General features: G+C 47.1%; 1 protein-coding gene across 1 annotated transcript in view; it reads left to right on the forward strand.

The window, feature by feature from the left end:
• The window catches only part of LOC120931040 (CD209 antigen-like protein C), a 28375-nt gene extending 8210 nt beyond the window's left edge, over positions 1-20165 (forward strand). Inside the window, exons 4-6 of the mRNA XM_040342166.1 lie at positions 1359-1507; positions 2755-2864; positions 19774-20165. Coding sequence (XP_040198100.1) covers positions 1359-1507; positions 2755-2864; positions 19774-19912 — 398 coding nt within the window. The 3' untranslated portion in view covers positions 19913-20165. The remainder of the gene's footprint in view (positions 1-1358; positions 1508-2754; positions 2865-19773) is intronic.
• The last annotated feature ends 203 nt before the right edge of the window (positions 20166-20368 follow it).

Genomic DNA, 20368 nt, shown 5'->3' on the forward strand with positions numbered 1-20368 from the left:
TGGATAAATCCTCTCGAGGATTTCCGCGGATTTTGATCCGATGGAGTGTACTCACCATCGGATCGAAATCCGCGCCGAAATCCCATCGCGATGACGTGTCGCGCCGTCGCCGCGATGATGACGCGGCGACGTGCGCGACGCTGTCATATAAGGATATCCACGCATGCGTCGAATCATTACGACGCATGCGAGGGAGGGAATCGGACGGATCGATCCGGTGAGTCTGTACAGACCACCGGATCGATCCGCTGAAGCCGATTCCAGCGGATAGATTTCTTAGCATGCTAAGAAATTTTTATCTGCTGGAAATCGGTTGGCCCGAAAAAAATCAGCGGAAAAAGATCCGCTGGGTTGTACACACCAGCGGATCTATCCGCTGGAACTGATCCGCAGATCAATTCCAGCGGATAGATCCTCTCGTGTGTACGGGGCCTTAGGCTTTCCTGGTCCAGGGGGCATAAAAAAGTAGACTTAAAATGGATTTATCTATTGATCCTCAGCTCCTTTGTGTTGCTAGACTGGTCCGCACAATGTCTTCGCCTCCCATTTTATAGTAGTCTAAGGTCCTCTGATGTCATCAAGGCTGATATAGGGTCCATAGCCTTCTAATAGACATGAAGACTCCAAAGGAGAGTCCATCACCGGAGCAGGGCTGGACTGGGACAAAAATTTGGCCCTGGACTTCATCCAGACTGGCCCACTTTGACAGGTCTCTCCCATGGTGGCCGGTCAACTCCCGCACCCCCCCTGGCCACCCAAGCCCCCTCTCCCCCTTTACTAGCCACTAGCCGTTCTACTTTATTAGAGTAGAACGGCTGGTATTGGTACTCTTATAGGCAGTACCAGAGGGGAAGCTAAACATTATTTCACCTGGGGCAAAGAATCAGTTCGGTGCCCCCCCTTATGGAACAAGATTAGGCATAAGTGAGAAACTCCCAGGCCATAGCTGTTGAGTCAGCTGTCTGTTCCCCCCCCCATGCTCCTCTGTCATCCCCCTTGCTCCTCTGGTCCTCCCCCTGCTTCTTTGTTTCCCCCAGGTGAGCGCTGCAGGGAGGGCGAGGAGGTGAGTTCTGTGGGAAGGGAGAGGAGGTGAGCTCTGCAGGAAGGGAGAGACAGAGGAGCGGAGGGGGGCGGCGGTCCGCTGTCACTGAAGCTGGCCCACTGAGCCACCGGCCCACCGGGAAACTCCCTGTGGCCAGTCCATCCCTGCACCAGAGTATGGGGGAGTGCCATTTTCAGACAGAACAAAGGATTGGGTTAGTAAAAGTTATTCCCCATTTCAAGGGAGAAGTTTCAGATATCCCAGAGTTGGGATTTAAGCTTCTGTAAATATCAAGGTTGTCCTTTTTTCTCCCCAGGAAACAGTTCCTGCTGCCCCGAAGGCTGGATACCAATTGGCTCCAAATGCTACTATTTCCAAAATACTACGGAAACTTGGGAGAGGAGCCGGGAGGAATGTACCAAGAATTACAGCGTTCTCCTGATCCTGAAGAACAAGGATGAATTGGTAATTGTCTGAGCTCTGTATGTGGTGGTCCTGACAGGTGACAGGTTCTCTTTATGTGTTGCAAACACGGAGTAGGTACAATGACATATTACAACTGCAGTTTTCTTTCCTGTTTTCTGCATATTTGAAGGACCCCCAAAATGATGATTCATTGGGACTTGCAGTTGGGGGCCCTAACAATGCATGTTTGAGTTGTGTTTTTAGGACCTCACAATTGTTCCCCCTTAACCACTTTATCCCCGGACCATTTGGCTGGCCAAAGACCAGGCCACGTTTTGCGATTCGCCACTGCTTTGCTTTAACTGTCAATTGCGCGGTCGTGCGACGTGGTTCCCAAACAAAATTGACGTCCTTTTATTCCCCACAAATAGAGCTTTATTTTGGTGGTATTTGATCACCTCTGCGGTTTTTATTTTTTGCATGACAGAGAGCTGTGCGTGACAGACAGCCCAGAAATCTCAAAGAACTGGAAGACTTTTGTAAGGAAGAATGGGCAAAGATCCCTCAAACAAGAATTCAAAGACTCTTGGCTGGCTACAAAGAGTGTTTACAAGCTGTGATACTTGCCAAAGGGGGCAGTACAAGATATTAACTCTGCAGGGTGCCCAAACTTTTGCAGACGCCATTTTTTTGTTTTCTGTCATTTTGAAAGTGTAAATGATGGAAATAAAATCTAACTTTTTTTGACATATTATAAGAATGTCTAATCTGTAATTTGATGCCTTTTGGAGATTTTTCCATCTTTCCTTGACTTCGTTATGCACATTAATACACATTTTTACCTGGGGTGCCCAAACTTTCGATCCCCATTGTATGTGCTGTGCCCTTTTTTCATGGTGTGATTTTTTTTTTGTGTGTGTCACCCAGGGTTTTTATTCAGCAAGATTGAGGTGCTCCAGGGTGTTCTTTTTATACAGCGGAAACTGGAGCTTCCTCAGGGGTTGGTAAAACCAGGTTTGGGTCCTGGAGCCTGGAGCCATCATAGAGACTCGGGAGGGATGAAGTCTCCAATCATGGATCCAAGTTTTGTGGATAATTGCAGGGCTTTTATTAGAGATGTGACAGAGAAATGCTGAAAAAAACTCTCTGCTCTACAATTTGCTGCCGGGTCTCACAATTGTATATATAAAACTTTTTTTGGGGTGTGGCTTGTGCGATCCTTCTACTTTAACCTATCAATGTAAAATTGTGACAATGTTTCTTCCACTGTTATGTGTCTGCTAATTAATTTTTCATCCTTATTCTAGGATTCTCTGCTGCCCTTCATGGAAGGAGATAGATACTGGATAGGACTGCGGCGGGATACCCAGAACAGCACTCGCTGGGTGTGGGTAGATGGGACCCCTCTCACGTTCAGGTGAGTGTACCCCCCCTAACAAGGGGACTCTGTTGTCAAAGAAACATGAAACAAAATAATACCACTCTACTTCCCCATCCCGCTAAGGCAGGGGTGTCCAAACTTTTTTTCAAAGAGGGACAGATTTTATAAAGTTAAAATGCGCGAGGGCCGACCATTTTGCCTGACATTCTTTGACTTGTTCAAATTTTTTATTGAAAATAAAGCATACAGAGTAACATATCAAACATTTCTGTATGAATCAATAAAGGTAATGCAATGGTACATCTTAGTTACAATGGACACAAACGTGACATTAAGAGCTTCTGAGCACCAATAACTCGAAAACAATGCAAACATAATGGGGGAGGCCGTATAACGGATAATACTGGGAACATAGTAATTAGGGACAGCTAAGTCCAAAGTAATAATGGAGACGACTCCTTACCAAGAGTAATGCAAAATAACAGTATGTACTCTGTTCAGAATTAAGGGAACATAGACTAAATGGGGGCAGAAGAACACAGCACCGCCCATGGATACATAAGTAACGTATTTTAGCATGAGGACAAGAAAGTCCCAGGGAATAGGGACAGAAAAGAGGAGATAGGAGGGTAAGAGCTGGAAACGAAGTAGAAAAAGAGGAAGGAGAAGTAGAGAGGGAGATTGTCGGCGTGGGCGCGCGAACCCCCAAGGGGTCGAAATGTCACATAGAGTCAACGACACAATGTTTATGGGGAGGGTAAGGTGGCGTCAAACTCAGGGGGGAGAAAATTCTCCACCCATGGGGACCATATTTTGTCGTGCCGGGCAACTCGGTCTAGAACAATCGCTTCAGTCTTACTGTGGATCATTGCTTGGGTCACTCTGTGTTTCACCTCGGTTATGTGGAGTTTAGGGGTCCTCCAAGCCTTGGCTATGGTTTGTTTAGCGGCCGTGGTCAGTTGGAGGAGAAGGCGGACCTGGGCCTTGGTGTAATCACCTGCAATATGATTCAGCAAGGCCAAGGATGGATCAGGGGGGAGGCTGTCGTGTAATAAGGTAGAGGCCATACAAAATACTGTTTTCCAAAATTGTTGTACAATAGGGCATGTCCACCAGATATGTACGTGAGTACCTCTTTCTCCACAGCCTCGGAAACAGACGGACGAGTAAGAGGGGGAGAACTTAGCTATCCTAGCAGGGACTAGGTACCACCGCATGAGCACCTTATAGTTGTCCTCTAAGGCTACCACATTTTGAGTTGAGGTTTTAGTGTTGGCCCATATATCCATCCAGTCCTCCGGTTCCAACGTTACTTGTAAATCTTTGGACCACTGTGCAGCATATAAAGGAAGTTCAGATGGTGGAGCTGTAAGGTGACTATAGATACGCGATATGATACCTGGGGCATGTGGGTCTGAAGTGCAAATGCTTTCATAGAAGGACATACTATCAAGCGAAGGTTGAACACCCATCGTTGTCCGAACGAAATGGGCTATTTGTAGATAACGGAAGTGTTCAACAGAGGGTAATTTGACCTGGGAATGGAGTTCCAGGAAGGTATTGAGGGCCGTTTTTCCTACCATATCACAGATTCGGCATATCCTCGCCTGGGACCATAACCGAAAAGATTCCGGCTCAGTGAAGGCAGGGTAAAAAAGTGGGTGGCCAAAAAATGCGAGTAAAGGGGTATGGGAGGAGACCAATCGGAAAGGGGTACGTAAAGTGTCCCAAATTTTAAGTGAATGGCGCGTAACCGGATTCGTAATAGAGGTGCGGGCCGACGGGGGTAACCATAATAGATTATAGATCAACAGGGGAGAAATATCGATGGCCTCCAGGCTGACCCATATGGGGATTTCAGTAGACGCATGAAGCAAAGTGATCTGGGCCAGCTGGGAGGCCTGAAAGTAGCGAAGGAAATTGGGTATCCCAAGTCCTCCATTCAGTCTATTGCGGAGGAGAATAGATCTAGATACTCTGGGCTTAGTAGATCCCCACACATATTTAAACACTCGGGACTGGATAATCCGATGGAAGTAAGATGGGACAGCTATCGGTAGGACTCTATAAAGATACAATAACTTAGGGAGCAGGGACATCTTGACGGCAGCCACCCGCCAAAGCCATGAGACACATAATGGTTTCCAGGAGTCTAAAAGGGATGATAACTGTGACAGCATAGGAAGATAATTGTATTGGAAGAGAGAAGCCGGGTCACCAGTGAGTTTTATGCCTAGGTATGGTAGGGAGGCAGTGGACCAGGTAAAGGGGAAATATTCCTGGAGATGGGTTACCTCCCCAGCAGGGAGAGACACATTGAGAGCCCGCGATTTAGATTGATTGACTTCCAGGCCCGAGATATTAACGAATTTGTCAAGGATTTGCATTAGTTTTGGGAGGGTTAAACGGGGGGAAGTTACAAATAAGAGTGCATCGTCTGCAAATAAGCATATATTGTGGGTAGTGGAGGCAATTTCTAGTCCCCTAATATCAGGGCTGTTCCTTATCAAGGCAGCTAGGGGTTCTATCACCAAAGCAAAAAGTAGGGGGGATAGGGGACAACCCTGTCTTGTGCCCCTACCAATCTGGAAACAATCAGAACGAAACCCAGAGTACTTAACGTACGCCTGCGGACAACTGTAAAGGGAGCTTATCCATTGTAAAAAATGTGGACCAAAACCCCAACGAGTAAGTATAAAGTTTAGATAAGGCCATGAAACCATATCAAATGCTTTCCTGATGTCTAGGGACAACAGGTGCATGGGGATTTTTTGGCTTCTGGCAATATGTTGGAGGAGGACAACTCGGCGTATATTGTCACTAGCCTGGCGGCGGGGTATAAAACCCACCTGGTCTTTGTGTATCATCCCACCAATAATAGGATTGAGATGCAAAGCCATGACTTTGGCTAAAATTTTAATATCTAAGTTAAGCAAAGAGATGGGCCTGAAATTAGACCATAAAGTACTATCCGAATTGGGCTTGGGTATCATGGCTATAATGGCTGTCAATGTGTCTCGACCAAAGGAGTGCTGCTTCAATAAAGCATTGAAGGATTTGGAAAGGAGCAGGGCTAGGGTAACAGCAAATTTCTTGTAGTAGGTGCTTGAGAGCCCATCTGGGCCAGGTCTTTTATGGGGTTTAAGTGTTTTGATGGCTGCAGTGACCTCTTCCACTGTGATGGGCTTTTCCAGAAGTTCACGATTGGTGTCAGATAAGGCGGGTAAGGGGATATCACAAAATAAAGATTCGGCCTCGTCAGGGGAAAAAGTGGACTGGGCTTTATATAGTTCCTCCAGCTTCTGCCGGAATATAGCCAAAACCTTAACAGGGTTGCTAGTAAATGAGTGCTTGTCAACACGAAGCCGGATGGGAACATGGGCACGATCCGGTCGACGAAGACGCAAGCCCAGAAAGGTGTCAGGTTTGTTAGCCTTAGTATAGATGGTGTGAGCGGATCTACGAATGACTTTGTCTGCTGACTCGGCCAACAGCAGGTCCACTTCCACTTTAGCTCTTTCCATAGCTATCCTATGGGGTTCAGATGGTGAGGACTGGAACTGAAGAAAGCATTGGTGATAGTAATTTTCTTGTTTAGCCAGTTGAAATTTTTTGTCACGATTCAGGTGAGTGGATACCGAGATGCATTTACCCCTAATCACCGGTTTATGCGCTTCCCAAAGAAGTACAGGTGAGATCTCGGGTGTGGAGTTGTGTTTAAGATAATCCGCCAGGGCAATTTGGATGTCGAAACAATAGGACTGGTTAGTGAGGTGGGCTTCGTTCATACACCAAGTACGATCTTTAGAGCGTGGAATCAAGGAGGAGACCGACGTAAGTACTGCACAGTGGTCTGACCAAGTAATAGGTTGGATGGTGGAACTGAGCAATATAGGGGAGGATGCGACCGAGACAAAAATATGGTCAATCCTAGAGAATGATTTGTGGGGGTAGGAATAAAATGTGTAGTTATTTTTCGTTGGATTACATTCCCGCCACGAATCTAGAAAAGAGGCCTGTTGGAGAAGTTTCCGAAATCTTAAAGAAGGGGAGTATTGATCAGGGGCATAAGGGGATTTATCTAGGTGGGGCTGTAATTTTAAATTCGAATCACCGCATAGAAACAGAGTGCCCTTGCAATGGGAGCGTATGACCTGAAAAAGATGTGAGAAAAAAGGGATTGGGTTGTTGTTTGGGGCATAGTAGGAGACCAGAGTAGTTTCAACCTCCTGAAGCAGACCAACTAATATAATATACCGGCCCTCAGGGTCCTTAATTTCTGAAGTCACAGAAAAAGGAATAGAGTGATGTAAAGCAATTAGAACACCCCGGTGTTTCGTGTTAGCTGAGGCAGTAAATACCTGTGGATACTTAGGGCTGAAATATTTTGGGGTAGCATGACCAGAGAAGTGGGTTTCCTGAAGGGCCACTATGTCTGCTTTTAGAGAGGTAAACGTTTGGAATGCCTTTACTCTTTTGTTAGGAGAGTTCAAGCCCTTGACATTAAGGGAAAGTACGTTTAAAGGGGCCATCTAGGGATGAGGGAAAGAGTATTTTGAGACATCATCAGGGTCCCGCGACCACGCCGACAAAGAGGAAAGAGGAAAGAAAGAGTAGGAGAGCTTAGCAAGAGGGATGAAAGGAAAGAAGAGAAAAGTTTGTAGGGCAAACAAAAAAACATAAGGAGGGGTGAGAGACAACCTCTGTCGCCCGACCAAATAGTACACCAACCACCGCACAGCCAGCTGGTACGGGTGTGGGTGTACCGTAGAAAGGGGGAGCAATGACAGCTCCCCGCCACGAACGGGTGATCCTAAAATTATTTATCACGTGGTAGTATAGGAAGGTCAACAAACAGGAAATGGAATTTAAACATAGACCTAAAAGTGAAAATGATAACAGGAGTAAGTTAACCAAACCAATGGTGTGTGTGGCAACCAGTTGCAATAAGTATACCTTTGCACATTTGAGGAGAGGCACCCGGGATCTAACACCTTGTGCCAGGATAAATCATCAACTTAAGGAAATAAAGCAGAAGCATATGTTGGGACAAGGAATGGGGTAAGGGGAGGAGAGGGGACAGGAGGGCAAGGACCAAGGGAAAGGGAAAGAGAGCAGGGGAAGGGAAAGGTTCTGGGGAAGGGGAAAAGGAGGGGGGGGAAAAGGGGGGGAGGGGGGGACAACATTCCTAAAGGCTATAGACCCCGGAGGGGGGTACCCTCCAGGGTGTATGCCCAATACAGAATGAAACCCATAGGCAATCTGAAAAACCATAAATAAGTATAAAAGTGACATTACACCCATGGGAGGATAAATACTTGTTCAAAAGGCAAAAAGACAAATAAATAAAAAAAGAAAAAACATATATAAAGTGAACCTGGTTGACAGATACAAAAATGTATCATAGTTGCCTCGAGCCATATAAGGCAGTAGCCCAAGGCAAGCTTACTTTAAGCTAAAATAAAACTGTAGAAAAAAAGAACCAAACATGAATGGCAAAAAACTAAAAAATCAGAAAACGAGAACATTAAAGTGTAATTAACTGGACCTGAGCAACCCCAATGGATCCCATAGGGTTGTACGTGTTTCCCCCAGAGAAGGGGGAGAACCATGGAGGGAAGTCTCTCCGTGTCTTGACAGCCGGATCTGCTACAAATGAGACGAAGTGAGACAGGAACCTCAGTCCATAAGATCAGTCCGGCACTGGTGGGAAAGACAAAAAAAAGAGAGACCTGCAAAAAAAACAAAGTTAGTCAAGCATCCTCAGCGAGGCGGGTATAATTGGCGATCCGGAGCTCCATCCCCGTGAGAACGAGCAGGGGTCCCCTTGCGAACCGAGGAAGGACCCATCTGGGCTCTCTTTGGGGTGAAGGTGTAGGGATGAGCAGCCTCACGGGCTGGGGTGCGAGGCAGGTTAGTCTCTGATGTTTGAGCAGGGGTTGTAAGGTGGAGGGATTCCAAAAGGCGCTGCGTGAGGTACAGGAGTGTTGCTGACCCTGGTAGGAGAATTGCAGGGCGAAAGGGAATCGCCAGGTATATTTTAGGTGGTGTTGGATGAGGATTTGCAGTTGGGGCTTCATCACCCGTCTCCTAGCGATTGTGAGGGGGGCTAGATCTGAGAAGAGCTGGTATGCATGGCTTTGGAACAGGAGAGCGTCTTTATTTCGAGCCGCAGAAAGCAGTTGTTTCTTCGTGCGGAAGAAGTGCAACTTAATGATGATATCCCGCGGGGGGCCGTCTTGCTGGCGGCGGGTGAGGGCCCTGTGAATCCTGTCGAATTCCAGGCGCTCAATCGGGATAGATGGTGCAAGTTCCTGAAACAAGGCCGTGGAGAACGATTGCAGGTCATCCACGGTTTCAGGTATACCGCGAATGCACAAATTAGACCTGCGGGAGCGGTTTTCGGCGTCTTCCAGATGTGACAAAAGTGTGACGTTCTCCTCACGGAGAGCCGCCTGCTCCTGGGCCTGTTCCTGGAGAGTCAGTTCAATATCATCCACCCGGGTTTCCAGATCTGCTGTGCGCTGACCTAGCTCCCTGATCTCACGGGACAGTCTGTTAGTAATCTGGTCCGAGGTGGTTTTAGGGCCTTGTGAAGTATAGCTTCCATATATTTGAAAAAGTCACCTTGAGACATACCTGAGGGTGGCAGAGTGGGGGAACCAGCAGAATGAGTGTCGATTTCATCCTCCTCGTCACTGTCAGCACGGATAGATTTGTCCGGAGAAGCCGCGAGCTTCCAGACAAGGTCAACAAGGCCAGGTCTCGGGGCGGCAGTGGATGCAGGGGCGGCACTGTGGTGGCTGAGAGGAGAGGACACTTTCACCACTTTCATTTCGGGAGCTCCCCCCTGTCATTCCATGCCATGCACGGATGGTGAGGGAAGAGGAGGTGAGCATCCCCCCGCTTCTCAATGCAATTTTCAGCAGCAGCACCCCCCGCCTCTCAATGTCATCACCCCCCCCCCCCCCGCTTCTCAGTGTCTTGCCAAAAAAGTCCCCCGGCGGATAATGTCCCCCCTGTACTGCGGGGGCGGCATTGAAGGACCCGGCCTTGGGGTGGCAAAGGGAGTAAATCCGGGCCTGGCTGCGTGCCACTCTTAGTAGTCTATTTGTGTGTTCCACTCTGTGCCCCCTTCCTCCGTGCTCTGGTGTAGCCCGCACTCACCAGATCAGGACCCCCTCCTGGGGTATAAAGCATCCACCGTGTATGCCCTGTGCTGCACTCTGGCAAATCTCTGTCCCCCTGCATGGCTCTTATCCAGTTTTAGCTCAAAGAGAAAAGGATGCCCAAATAGTGTGATACCGTAATATAAACCTCTTTTTATTGATTAAAAAACACTAGGTACTCACATTTAAAACTTTCAAAACAGGCGTTGTATAGAATCGCGGAAGTGTATGTGGACAGAGTGCGTACGCTCGACCGGTTTCGTCGTGATGACGTCGTCTGGAGCGTGCAGGCCGTCACAGACACTTCCCTTTTTATTGTTATTTTCTCCCATTGCGTCGTAGCGGCTGCCATCTTCCCAGTGGTTATGAGGACAGAAGTCCTACCACTTGGATCCCTGTTGTCTGGTAAGGTTTTTTGCAGACTGAAGCCCAAAAATATACCGTTCCAAATGTCCCCTTGTTATTTTAGGCAGACGCAATGTGAATTAAATGTATAACCTGTTCAAATATACACCATAAAACAAGACTAAAAGCTGGATTCAGGTAGGGGCGCGCTTCTTTGCGGCGGCGTAGCGTAGCGTATTTACGCTACGCCGCCTTAAGTTAGATAGGCAAGTACTGTATTCACAAAGTACTTGCTTCCTAACTTACGGCGGGGTAGCGTAAATGTGGCCGGCGTAAGCGCGCCTAATTCAAATTAGGCTGAGGGGGCGTGTTTTATGTTAATGGGGGTGACCTGAAGTGATTGACGTTTTTTACGAACGGCGCATGCGCCGTCCGTGTACATATCCCAGTGTGCATTGTGGCAAAGTACGCCGCAAGGACGTATTGGTTTTGACGTGGACGTAAATTACGTCCAGCCCAATTCACAGACGACTTACGCAAACGACGTAAAATTTTCAAATTTCGACGCGAGAATGACGGCCATACTTAACATTATTAGTCCAGCTATTTGATGGAATAACTTTACGCCTGAAAATGCCTTACGTAAAAGGCGTATCTTTACTGCGACGGGCAAGCGTATGTTCATGAATAGGCGTATCTAGTGATTTACATATTCTACGCCAAACTCAATGGAAGCGCCAACTAGCGCCCAGCCCAAATATTGCACCCTAAGATACGACGCGCAAGTCGTCGTATCTTAGATTGGTTTAAGTGTATCTCTGTTTGAGAATACACTTAAAGGACGGCGCAGATTCTGAGTTAGGTCTAACTCTTTATGAATCTAGCTATAAATCTTAAAATGTAATGGATCACCATGAAGGCTATCCCATTAGAACGGAAAAGGAATATATATATAAATATAAAAAAAATATAAAAAAATAAATAAACGGACTCCTGTTTGTGTAATAGATATGATGATGTGCAATGTACCTTAAGCACATGAAAATAATTGACGATTATTTACTAGAGCGTCCCTCTATTGGGTGTATGCGTATTTACATATTTCTAATATATAGAAAATTAAGGTATATGGGGCCAGATTCACGTAGAGCGGCGCAAATTTAGTTTGTCCTAACGTATGTCATTTAAGTTACGGCGCCTCAATTTTGTGACGTAAGTGCCGTATCCACAGCGCATTTGCGCCCAAATTTGTGCCTGTGTAACGTAAATCCTGAGGCGTAAGGCGGGGTAATTGCAAGTGGGAAGGAAGTGGGCGTGCTCCATTGAAATGAGCCGTGACCCCATGCAAATGAAGGGCCGGCCGTACTGCGCATGCGCGCACGGATCTGCACCTCACTGGGCATGTGCAGAACTCTGGCCGGCGCAATCAGTGAGATAGGAAAAAGGCCAAGCATACTTAGTGTGAGAATCGCCCTTTGCTTAAATAGCCCCAGACAAACGCACTTCCATTGCAAAAGTACATCCCTGTGTTCCCTTTCCTAAAGTAAGGTGCTTTTGTTCTGTTGTCTGTTGGTGTTTGTTTGTGAGTGTAGTATTGTTAGATTAAAGATTTATTGTAGTAGGAGGTTGTAGTAGCTGTGTGTATTTTCTGAGTGTTTTTGTGTCTGTTTCTTCTGTGTTTTTTGTTTGAATTTGTATTAGCTGTCTGCTTGTTTTTTTTTTTTTTTGGCATCTGGTTTTTGCTGTCTGATTTGTGTGTGTGTTTGTTCTGTGTCTTTTTGTGTTTGTTCTGTGTCTTTTTGTCTGTTTGTTCTGTGTGTTTTTGTGTTTGTTTGTTCTGTTTTAATTTAGTGTATGTTTGTTGCTGAGTGCTGTTTGGTGAGATGGCACCTAAGAGAAGGAAACTTAACTTCTCGGTGCGTGAGAAGCACTTACTTGCCAGGGCTATCACCCAATATGGGCGATTTTTACATGGCCCTGACAGCCGGGACGTCACCCTGACCAGGAAGAGGGCGATCATACAGCAGATTACTGATTGGATCAATGCGGAGGGGGGGGAGACAAGGACCCCCAGTGGGATTACCAAGAAGATAAATGACTTGAGGAGCCTGGTCCGTGAGAAGCTGGCCAAGGTAAATGCCCATGCCACGGGGACTGGAGGAGGTCCACCTTGCACCGTAAGGTGGACTGAGGAGGAACTTACGGTGGCCCGTTGCTTCCACAGCTAGCAAGTGGTGGGCCTGCCTGGCTTTGAATCTGATGATCCTGTGAGGACAGGTATGTTTTTTTTTAATTTCCATCTGGTGAGTAGCATGTGTGGGGGGGGAGGGAATATGTGCCAAGTGTGTGGATCCTCCAACCTGTGTATGTTTTGTGTTCTCCACAGATGGCCAGGAGGTTGCTGGGCCATCAGGCCAGGCTGCACCACCCCCAGGACAACAGGCTGCTGAGGAGCCCCCAGAAAGGCCGGAGTCCCCAGGGCAGGGGAGTGGCCACAACTCCCCTCATGAGGAGGTTCAGGGGGAGGAGGATGAGGGGGGGAGGATGTGGATGACCGGATGGACATTGCCAGAGAAGTGATGTTGTGTTGGGATCAGGATTCCCTTGTGGCTGACAGCAGTCAGGCGACCATCAGGGGTAGTCCCTCCCACTCCTCCCCTAACAGGCCCCCCCCAGGGGGCTCCCCTGCTCCCAGGCCTCAAGACTCAACTGCAGGCAGGAAGGCCACCCAGAAGACCAGGGGGTGGCCGAGTTCCTGCCTGCAAATCTGCAGAGGGACCAGGCCCGTCAGACACAACATCTGGGTCAGGTCACCCGGACTTTGGCCCAGATGGAGGAGAGCCTGGCATCTATCAAGGAGTCGGTCAGTGAGGTGGGCACTAATTCCTTGGCGTTGGTAACTTGCATTTGTGAGCTGCAGTCCGCCACAACAGGCGTGGCCCTGGAGGTGACTGCCCTGACCCAGGCTGTCCAGGACAACACCCAGGCTGTCTAGGCCAATACGGCAGCCCTCACTCTGGGCCTCAACAGGATAACCGTGGCCTTGGAGGGCAGGCCAGCAGGTGGGCAGTCACCCGGGGAGGCTCCTCCTTCCCCTGCTCCCCCCCCCATGAGTCTCCCCTGAGGGGCCGTGGCCGTGGCCGGCCCAGGCGTAGCTCACGCCGGCATTGATCCTTTGGGATGTTATTTTGTTTTGTTTTTTTTGTTTTTTTTCTACTGTGATTATGATTTGTTTTATGTGTGTGAATGATGTATGAATGTGGGGGTGACATTCCTGGTGAAAAAGGGTGTCACCCTCATTTTTGGTGGAGTAGGGATCCCCAGGACCAGGGAGAAGTGATCCCAGGTCCATGTGAATGGTGTATGAATGCACAGTGACATAATTGGAGCCTTGGCGTGGCGTTGCTGCTCCCTAATACCATGTGGTTTTCTTGGGTCTAATCCAATTCGATGTGCATGTGGGATGTGTGTGCTAGGGACCACAGTGGTGTGCATGCATGCATTCTCATTGTGCCATGTTTAATGTGTGTGTTTACTGTGCAAAGATGTCACCTGGAAGGGAAAAGACAGGAGGATGTTAGTCATGCATGTGCCCCTCGTGATGTCTGCATCATGGGGGTGGACAGTCATACCTGACACCCATGTCACTCACCAACCAGCCAGCTGTCCCCATAAACGTTCTGTTCAAATTCTCTTGAGATGTTGCTCTGACGGTATATGTAGCTGTCATGGCTGGATCCTGGGTGTTTGGCACGGACGTGCCATATGAGGCCATGGGCATCAACTATCACCTGTACATTGATTGAATGCCAATGCTTCAGATTGCGGTACATGTGCTCTGTCTCATGGGGGGGCTGTAGTGCCACATGTGTGCAATCAATGGCCCTCACAGTGCGTGGGAATCCTGCAATTTTGTAAAAATCTGTCATTGTGTTCATTCGCTGGACCTCCTGGGAGGGTTTGATGATTTGGTTGGCCATGCGTCTGAGGATTGCAGGGACAACCTGGTGCACACATCTGCTAATGGAGGATTGTGTCATCCCAGCCACACCTCCACTTGTGCGCTGAAAAGAGCCAGTGGCCAGGAAATGGAGTGTTGCCAGTACCTTGATCAGTGGCTCCACTGCATGTGAGCGGTGTGTTGGGCTGGTGATGTCATCCTGCAGGGTTCTGGTTAATTCCAGGATGGCTTCAGGGGTGAATCTGAAGGTGCGATACACCTCAGAAGCAGCCATGCCAAAGACATCTAGGCGTCTGCGGTATATCCTCTCCTGTGCCCTCCTCCTCCTCCTCCTCTGTTCCCTCCTCCTTCTTTGCGCCTCTAAAGTCACTAGTATAGCTATGAGCATGGATGCCCCAGGCATGTTGGCATACAGATTGTAGTCCGGCAAGTGTGTGTACTCAGCTCTTCCTTAATAGTGTTGCTTTAGCTGACCTGCACACGGCTGGAGCAAAGTTAAGGCACCTTTTATAAAGTGTAACTTTACTCCGGGAAACTAACAGATGCGCACAGGGCGTAGCCTACGCCGCACAAACTTAATTTTGTGGATCCCCGTATCTCCCTCATTTGCATCTTTGCCTATCAAAACAATGGTGTGTCTAGCGTATTTTGCACTCAAAGATGAGCCGGTGTAATCGTTTTACATCGGACGGAAAAAAATGGTTTTCAGGCGTATCTCGTTTTGAGGATCAGGCGCAAAGATACGCGCGGCGCAAATTTCAATTACGCCACGCATCTCTAGATACGTCAGCGTAAGTGCTTTGTGAATCTGGCCCATGGACTGCAATATATATATGAAAGAAATAATACATTATGTAAAAACTATATATATATATATATATATATATATATATATATATATATATATATATATATATAAGATATATATATATATGAGAAATGAGTAAGGAGTCCCTCTAATGTTGAAAATGTATAGGGGATTAATTGAAGCCGAGATAAGGAATGCATAAAGGAATGCATAAAATGTTGCATAGAAAGATGCAAAAAAATGCATAAAAATGCATATACTGTATGGATAAAAACGAATAAAATATAAAATAGTAAAAAAAAAATAATGAAAAATATAATAATAATAAAAAAAAATACGGTGGGATTGCCCAGAATTATATTATAGGTTAGAATAAAAAGTTGGTCAAGAAACAATTCAAATCCAGATCTATATTCATTCCCGCAGGTTGGAGGGTATCAAGCTCAAAGATCCAACGGGTTTCATTTTGTGAGACTTTTATTACTTTTATTTCTCCTCTCCAGTGTTTTTTTATTTTGTCAATAGCATAAAAGGTCATGCAAGTCGGGTCCTTATTGTGGTAGTCCCTAAAATGTCTCGAGACACTGGGGTAGATTCAGGAACAATTTCCGCCGGTGTAGACTGAGATGCGCGGCGTAAATGCCAATTTGCGCCGGCGTATCTCCGCGCCGTATTCAGCAAACAATATTACGCCGTAACGTAGATTTTTTTTTTTCGTTTGGACCTTTCCACGCCGGTGCGGCGTGGGCGCCCATTTACGCTGGTCTGAACTAGCGCGGCCCTGGTTTTTCTATTTTAAATATGCAAATGAGGGAGTTGGTCCGATTCAGCAAATTACGAATTGCCGGCGCAGGCTACTCCCGGTGCGTGTAACTCTGGTTTGCAGCGGAAAGTTACCCTTTATAAAGCAGGGGTAACTTTACACCAAACTTGCAGAGGTCAGCTGGAGAGCAGCTAAAGCAGCAGCGTTACAAACGACCTGAGCAACAACACTTGCTGGACAACACATAGAGGCGGTCCCCATGTTGGGAGAGGCCCTCAATAATTACAGCCCTCTCCTCTGGGCTGAAATTGGTCATCCGCCCACCTGAGGATTCCTCATCAGCCATAACTGCCCCACCACAATGCAAACCACCTAGCTTGGAAAAAAAAAGCTTCAGTACATTTGCACCTGCAGGGCGGAAGTCTGGGCTGATTCATGGACTGGGCTTTGGTAGTGGGTCGGCGGAGTTCAGGGATCACGCCGGGGCGCAGTTCTGAGCATGTGCAGATTGGGGCATTTACCCCTGGATGTCACTGAGCATGTGCGGTCTAAGATGCGCCCCGGCGTGACCCCTGCGCCACGCTCCCCGCTTCATTAGCATAGGGAGCCACCCATTTTATTCTACCCCGCCTTACGCCGCGCTACGCCGCCTTACGCCGTGTAAAATCCGCCACGCCGGGGCAAGAGACAGGAAAAAAGTTTCCTGAATCACTAGCATGCCTCTCTGCGCTGCTCCGGCGCAGTGTAAAAAAGATGCACTGCGCCGGACCAAAGATCCGCTGATGTTCCTGAATCTGGCCCAGTCTACACCGGCGGAAATTGTTCCTGAATCTACCCCACTGGGCCAGATTCAGGAACATCAGCGGATCTTTGGTCCGGCACAGTGCATCTTTTTTACACTGCGCCGGAGCAGCGCAGAGAGGCATGCTAGTGATTCAGGAAACTTTTTTCCTGTCTCTTGCCCCGGCGTGGCGGATTTTACACGGCGTAAGGCGGCGTAGCGCGGCGTAAGGCGGGGTAGAATAAAATGGGTGGCTCCCTATGCTAATGAAGCGGGGAGCGTGGCGCAGGGGTCACGCCGGGGCGCATCTTAGACCGCACATGCTCAGTGACATCCAGGGGTAAATGCCCCAATCTGCACATGCTCAGAACTGCGCCCCGGCGTGATCCCTGAGCTCCGCCGACCCACTACCAAAGCCCAGTCCATGAATCAGCCCAGACTTCCGCCCTGCAGGTGCAAATGTACTGAAGCTTTTTTTTTCCAAGCTAGGTGGTTTGCATTGTGGTGGGGCAGTTATGGCTGATGAGGAATCCTCAGGTGGGCGGATGACCAATTTCAGCCCAGAGGAGAGGGCTGTAATTATTGAGGGCCTCTCCCAACATGGGGACCGCCTCTATGTGTTGTCCAGCAAGTGTTGTTGCTCAGGTCGTTTGTAACGCTGCTGCTTTAGCTGCTCTCCAGCTGACCTCTGCAAGTTTGGTGTAAAGTTACCCCTGCTTTATAAAGGGTAACTTTCCGCTGCAAACCAGAGTTACACGCACCGGGAGTAGCCTGCGCCGGCAATTCGTAATTTGCTGAATCGGACCAACTCCCTCATTTGCATATTTAAAATAGAAAAACCAGGGCCGCGCTAGTTCAGACCAGCGTAAATGGGCGCCCACGCCGCACCGGCGTGGAAAGGTCCAAACGAAAAAAAAAAATCTACGTTACGGCGTAATATTGTTTGCTGAATACGGCGCGGAGATACGCCGGCGCAAATTGGCATTTACGCCGCGCATCTCAGTCTACACCGGCGGAAATTGTTCCTGAATCTACCCCAGTGTGATTATTGAACCCTTTCTTTATGTTGGCGATGTGTTCTCGGATTCTCACATGCAATTCCCTAGTGGTTCTTCCTACGTATTGTTTTTTACATGGACATTCGATGACATAGGTCACATGTGTGCTATTGCATGTTATATGTATACTCATATGTGTACTTACCAATGCACTTGACATTTCATATATGCACTCGTATACTTTTACTAGCACTGCATGCACAGCAGTAAGGGTTTATTATTGTTTATTGTTTGTTATTAATTATTCATATTTCACTACTGCATTTATCTACATAGTAGGCGCCAACACCTACTAATCCCTTCTTTTCATTTTTTTATTCCACTTTGGTGGGGTACATATGTAGGGGCAGCCACTTTAGCTATTATCTTTTTTATCTTATTATCATTTTTTATTACATGTTTGAATCTCTTGCAGATTATATATACATTATCCTTCTTGCAGCATATATTTTTTAAAGTAATTTCCGTAGCGCGGATTAATTTTCATCTTTTTTAAACATCCTCCCCATGTTGAGGGCATGTGGTCTGGTACGGTTCAGGAGAGGGGCGCTCTCTCGTCCCCCCTCTTTTCCTGCGGCCTGCTGGGTTGCATGCTCGGATAATGGTCTGGTGTGGATTTTTGGGGGGAACCCCACGCCATTTTTTTCGAATTATGGTGCGGGGTTCCTCTTAAAATCCATACCAGACCTGAAGGGCCTGGTAATGGAATTTAGGGGGGCCCCACGCTTTTTTTTTTATTATTTTTCAATGACGTTCAATGACTTTCAATGACTTTAATCTGTATTGCTGGGACCCAAAAATGCATTACAGCCGCGAGTCGTTTTAAATAACTTTTTTCCTTTAGAAATGTCATTTTGTGCAGGGACTGTTATAAACACGGTGAGACCCTGTGTCTCTTGACTCCTGGCTATGGCTCCTCTGACCATTGGTAAGACCCTGTGTCTCTTAACTTTTGGATTGAGCTCCTCTGACCACTGGTAAGACCCTGTGTCTCTTGACTCCTGGCTATGGCTCCTCTGACCATTGGTGAGACCCTGTGTCTCTTAACTTTTGGCTTGAGCTCCTCTGACCACTGGTGAGACCCTTTGTCTCTTGACTCCTGGCTATGGCTCCTCTGACCACTGGTGAGACTTTCTGTCTCCAATTTGGGATCTGTCTCCAAACTGGAAGCCCTGAGCTATCCTCAAGCTTAAAGTGGAGGTTCACCCTAAAAACAAGTATATACCATTCCAGCATACTGCCGACATGTACAGTATGCTGTTTTTTTTCGGTTTACATACCGTAGTATAGGTATTTTCCCTCCGTCTTCCGGGTAGTGAATCCCGCAGGAGTGGGCGTTCCTATTCAGAGACTAAGTGATTGATGTATGACAAAAGCTTCACCCCCGGCGCATTATGAGCGTCACCAGTTTCCGAAAAAAGCCAAACATCGGTGCGCAGTATAGAGCCGACTCGACGTTCGGCTTCTTTCGAAAACTGTAAACCAAAAAAACAGCATACTGTACATGTCGGCAGTATGTTGGATTGAATGGTATATACTTGTTTTTAGGGTGAACCTCTGCTTTAAGTGTATAAAGACCCTGCAAACCTGTTTATATAGACTGCAGTCACCTAGTAAAATCTGGACACAGTATTGAAGGTTCTGTCCCACCCAAGACACTTTGGAACCTTCAAGCTCCAGACCCTAATCCGGGACTACAGAAATTGGAGAAAAAAAACCCAGCTTTCTCTGTTCAGAAACGATAGTCTGGAACTTCACATGAACCAGTAATGTGAATGCTGTGTCATATTCTCCTACATCTGTCACAGTCACACTGGGTTATATGATGGAGTTGCCTGGAGTGTAGAGAGAAAATTCCTCAAAATGTATTGATCCTGCATCTTAGCACAGAAGTTTTATTGTTATATCTTTGAACTGGAGCCTCCCGCTGCTATTCACATGCGGCAGTCATTCCAGCCGCAAGAATACGCATTATTCTCGCTGCTGGAATCCAGTGACTGCATTAAATTGCCGTATGAAGGAGACCTAAAAGTGACATATCATTTTTCTTTATTTTGCAGTGCGTGGAATAAAGGGGAACCCAATAACCAATACGGTCGTGAAAACTGCACAGAGATTAAGAAAAACGTTCGGTCAATGAATGACGTCCCGTGTGACATTAAGAAACATTATATATGCAAAGCTCTGTCGAGGGGCTGAGATACGCTCTGTAGACTATGAAGTCTCCTATCTGTATGATATCTGCTTCCATTCTGTACCGGGAGTTCCATGACTGCACTAGGAGGTTGTGGAAAAACCATTTGCTTTTGCTCCATGTTTTATTTCCATTGATTGAGCCCATACGCTATGGGGTCTATATATATATATTGGAAGAAAATAGAATCGCGCTAAACCTGTGAGTCATAATTAAATGAAATTCAAAATCAGTATGTGATCCACCAGTGTTCAACAAATGAGTGAATCATGAACAAATTATATAAATATTAAAACATATATAAAGTCCACCGGTGTCGATAAAATTGTTACTGTCCAAAATGATAAATCAATATAACATCCAGTGCTCAAATCAGTAAAGTCCATCCAAATGTGCAATGGCGTCTCCAAAATGCTATTAGAGAACCATGCTGAATCCAACACCAGATTAGAAGGAATTAC

This window comes from Rana temporaria, chromosome 3 (assembly GCF_905171775.1).
Source record: "Rana temporaria chromosome 3, aRanTem1.1, whole genome shotgun sequence".
Classification (NCBI taxonomy): domain Eukaryota; kingdom Metazoa; phylum Chordata; class Amphibia; order Anura; family Ranidae; genus Rana; species Rana temporaria.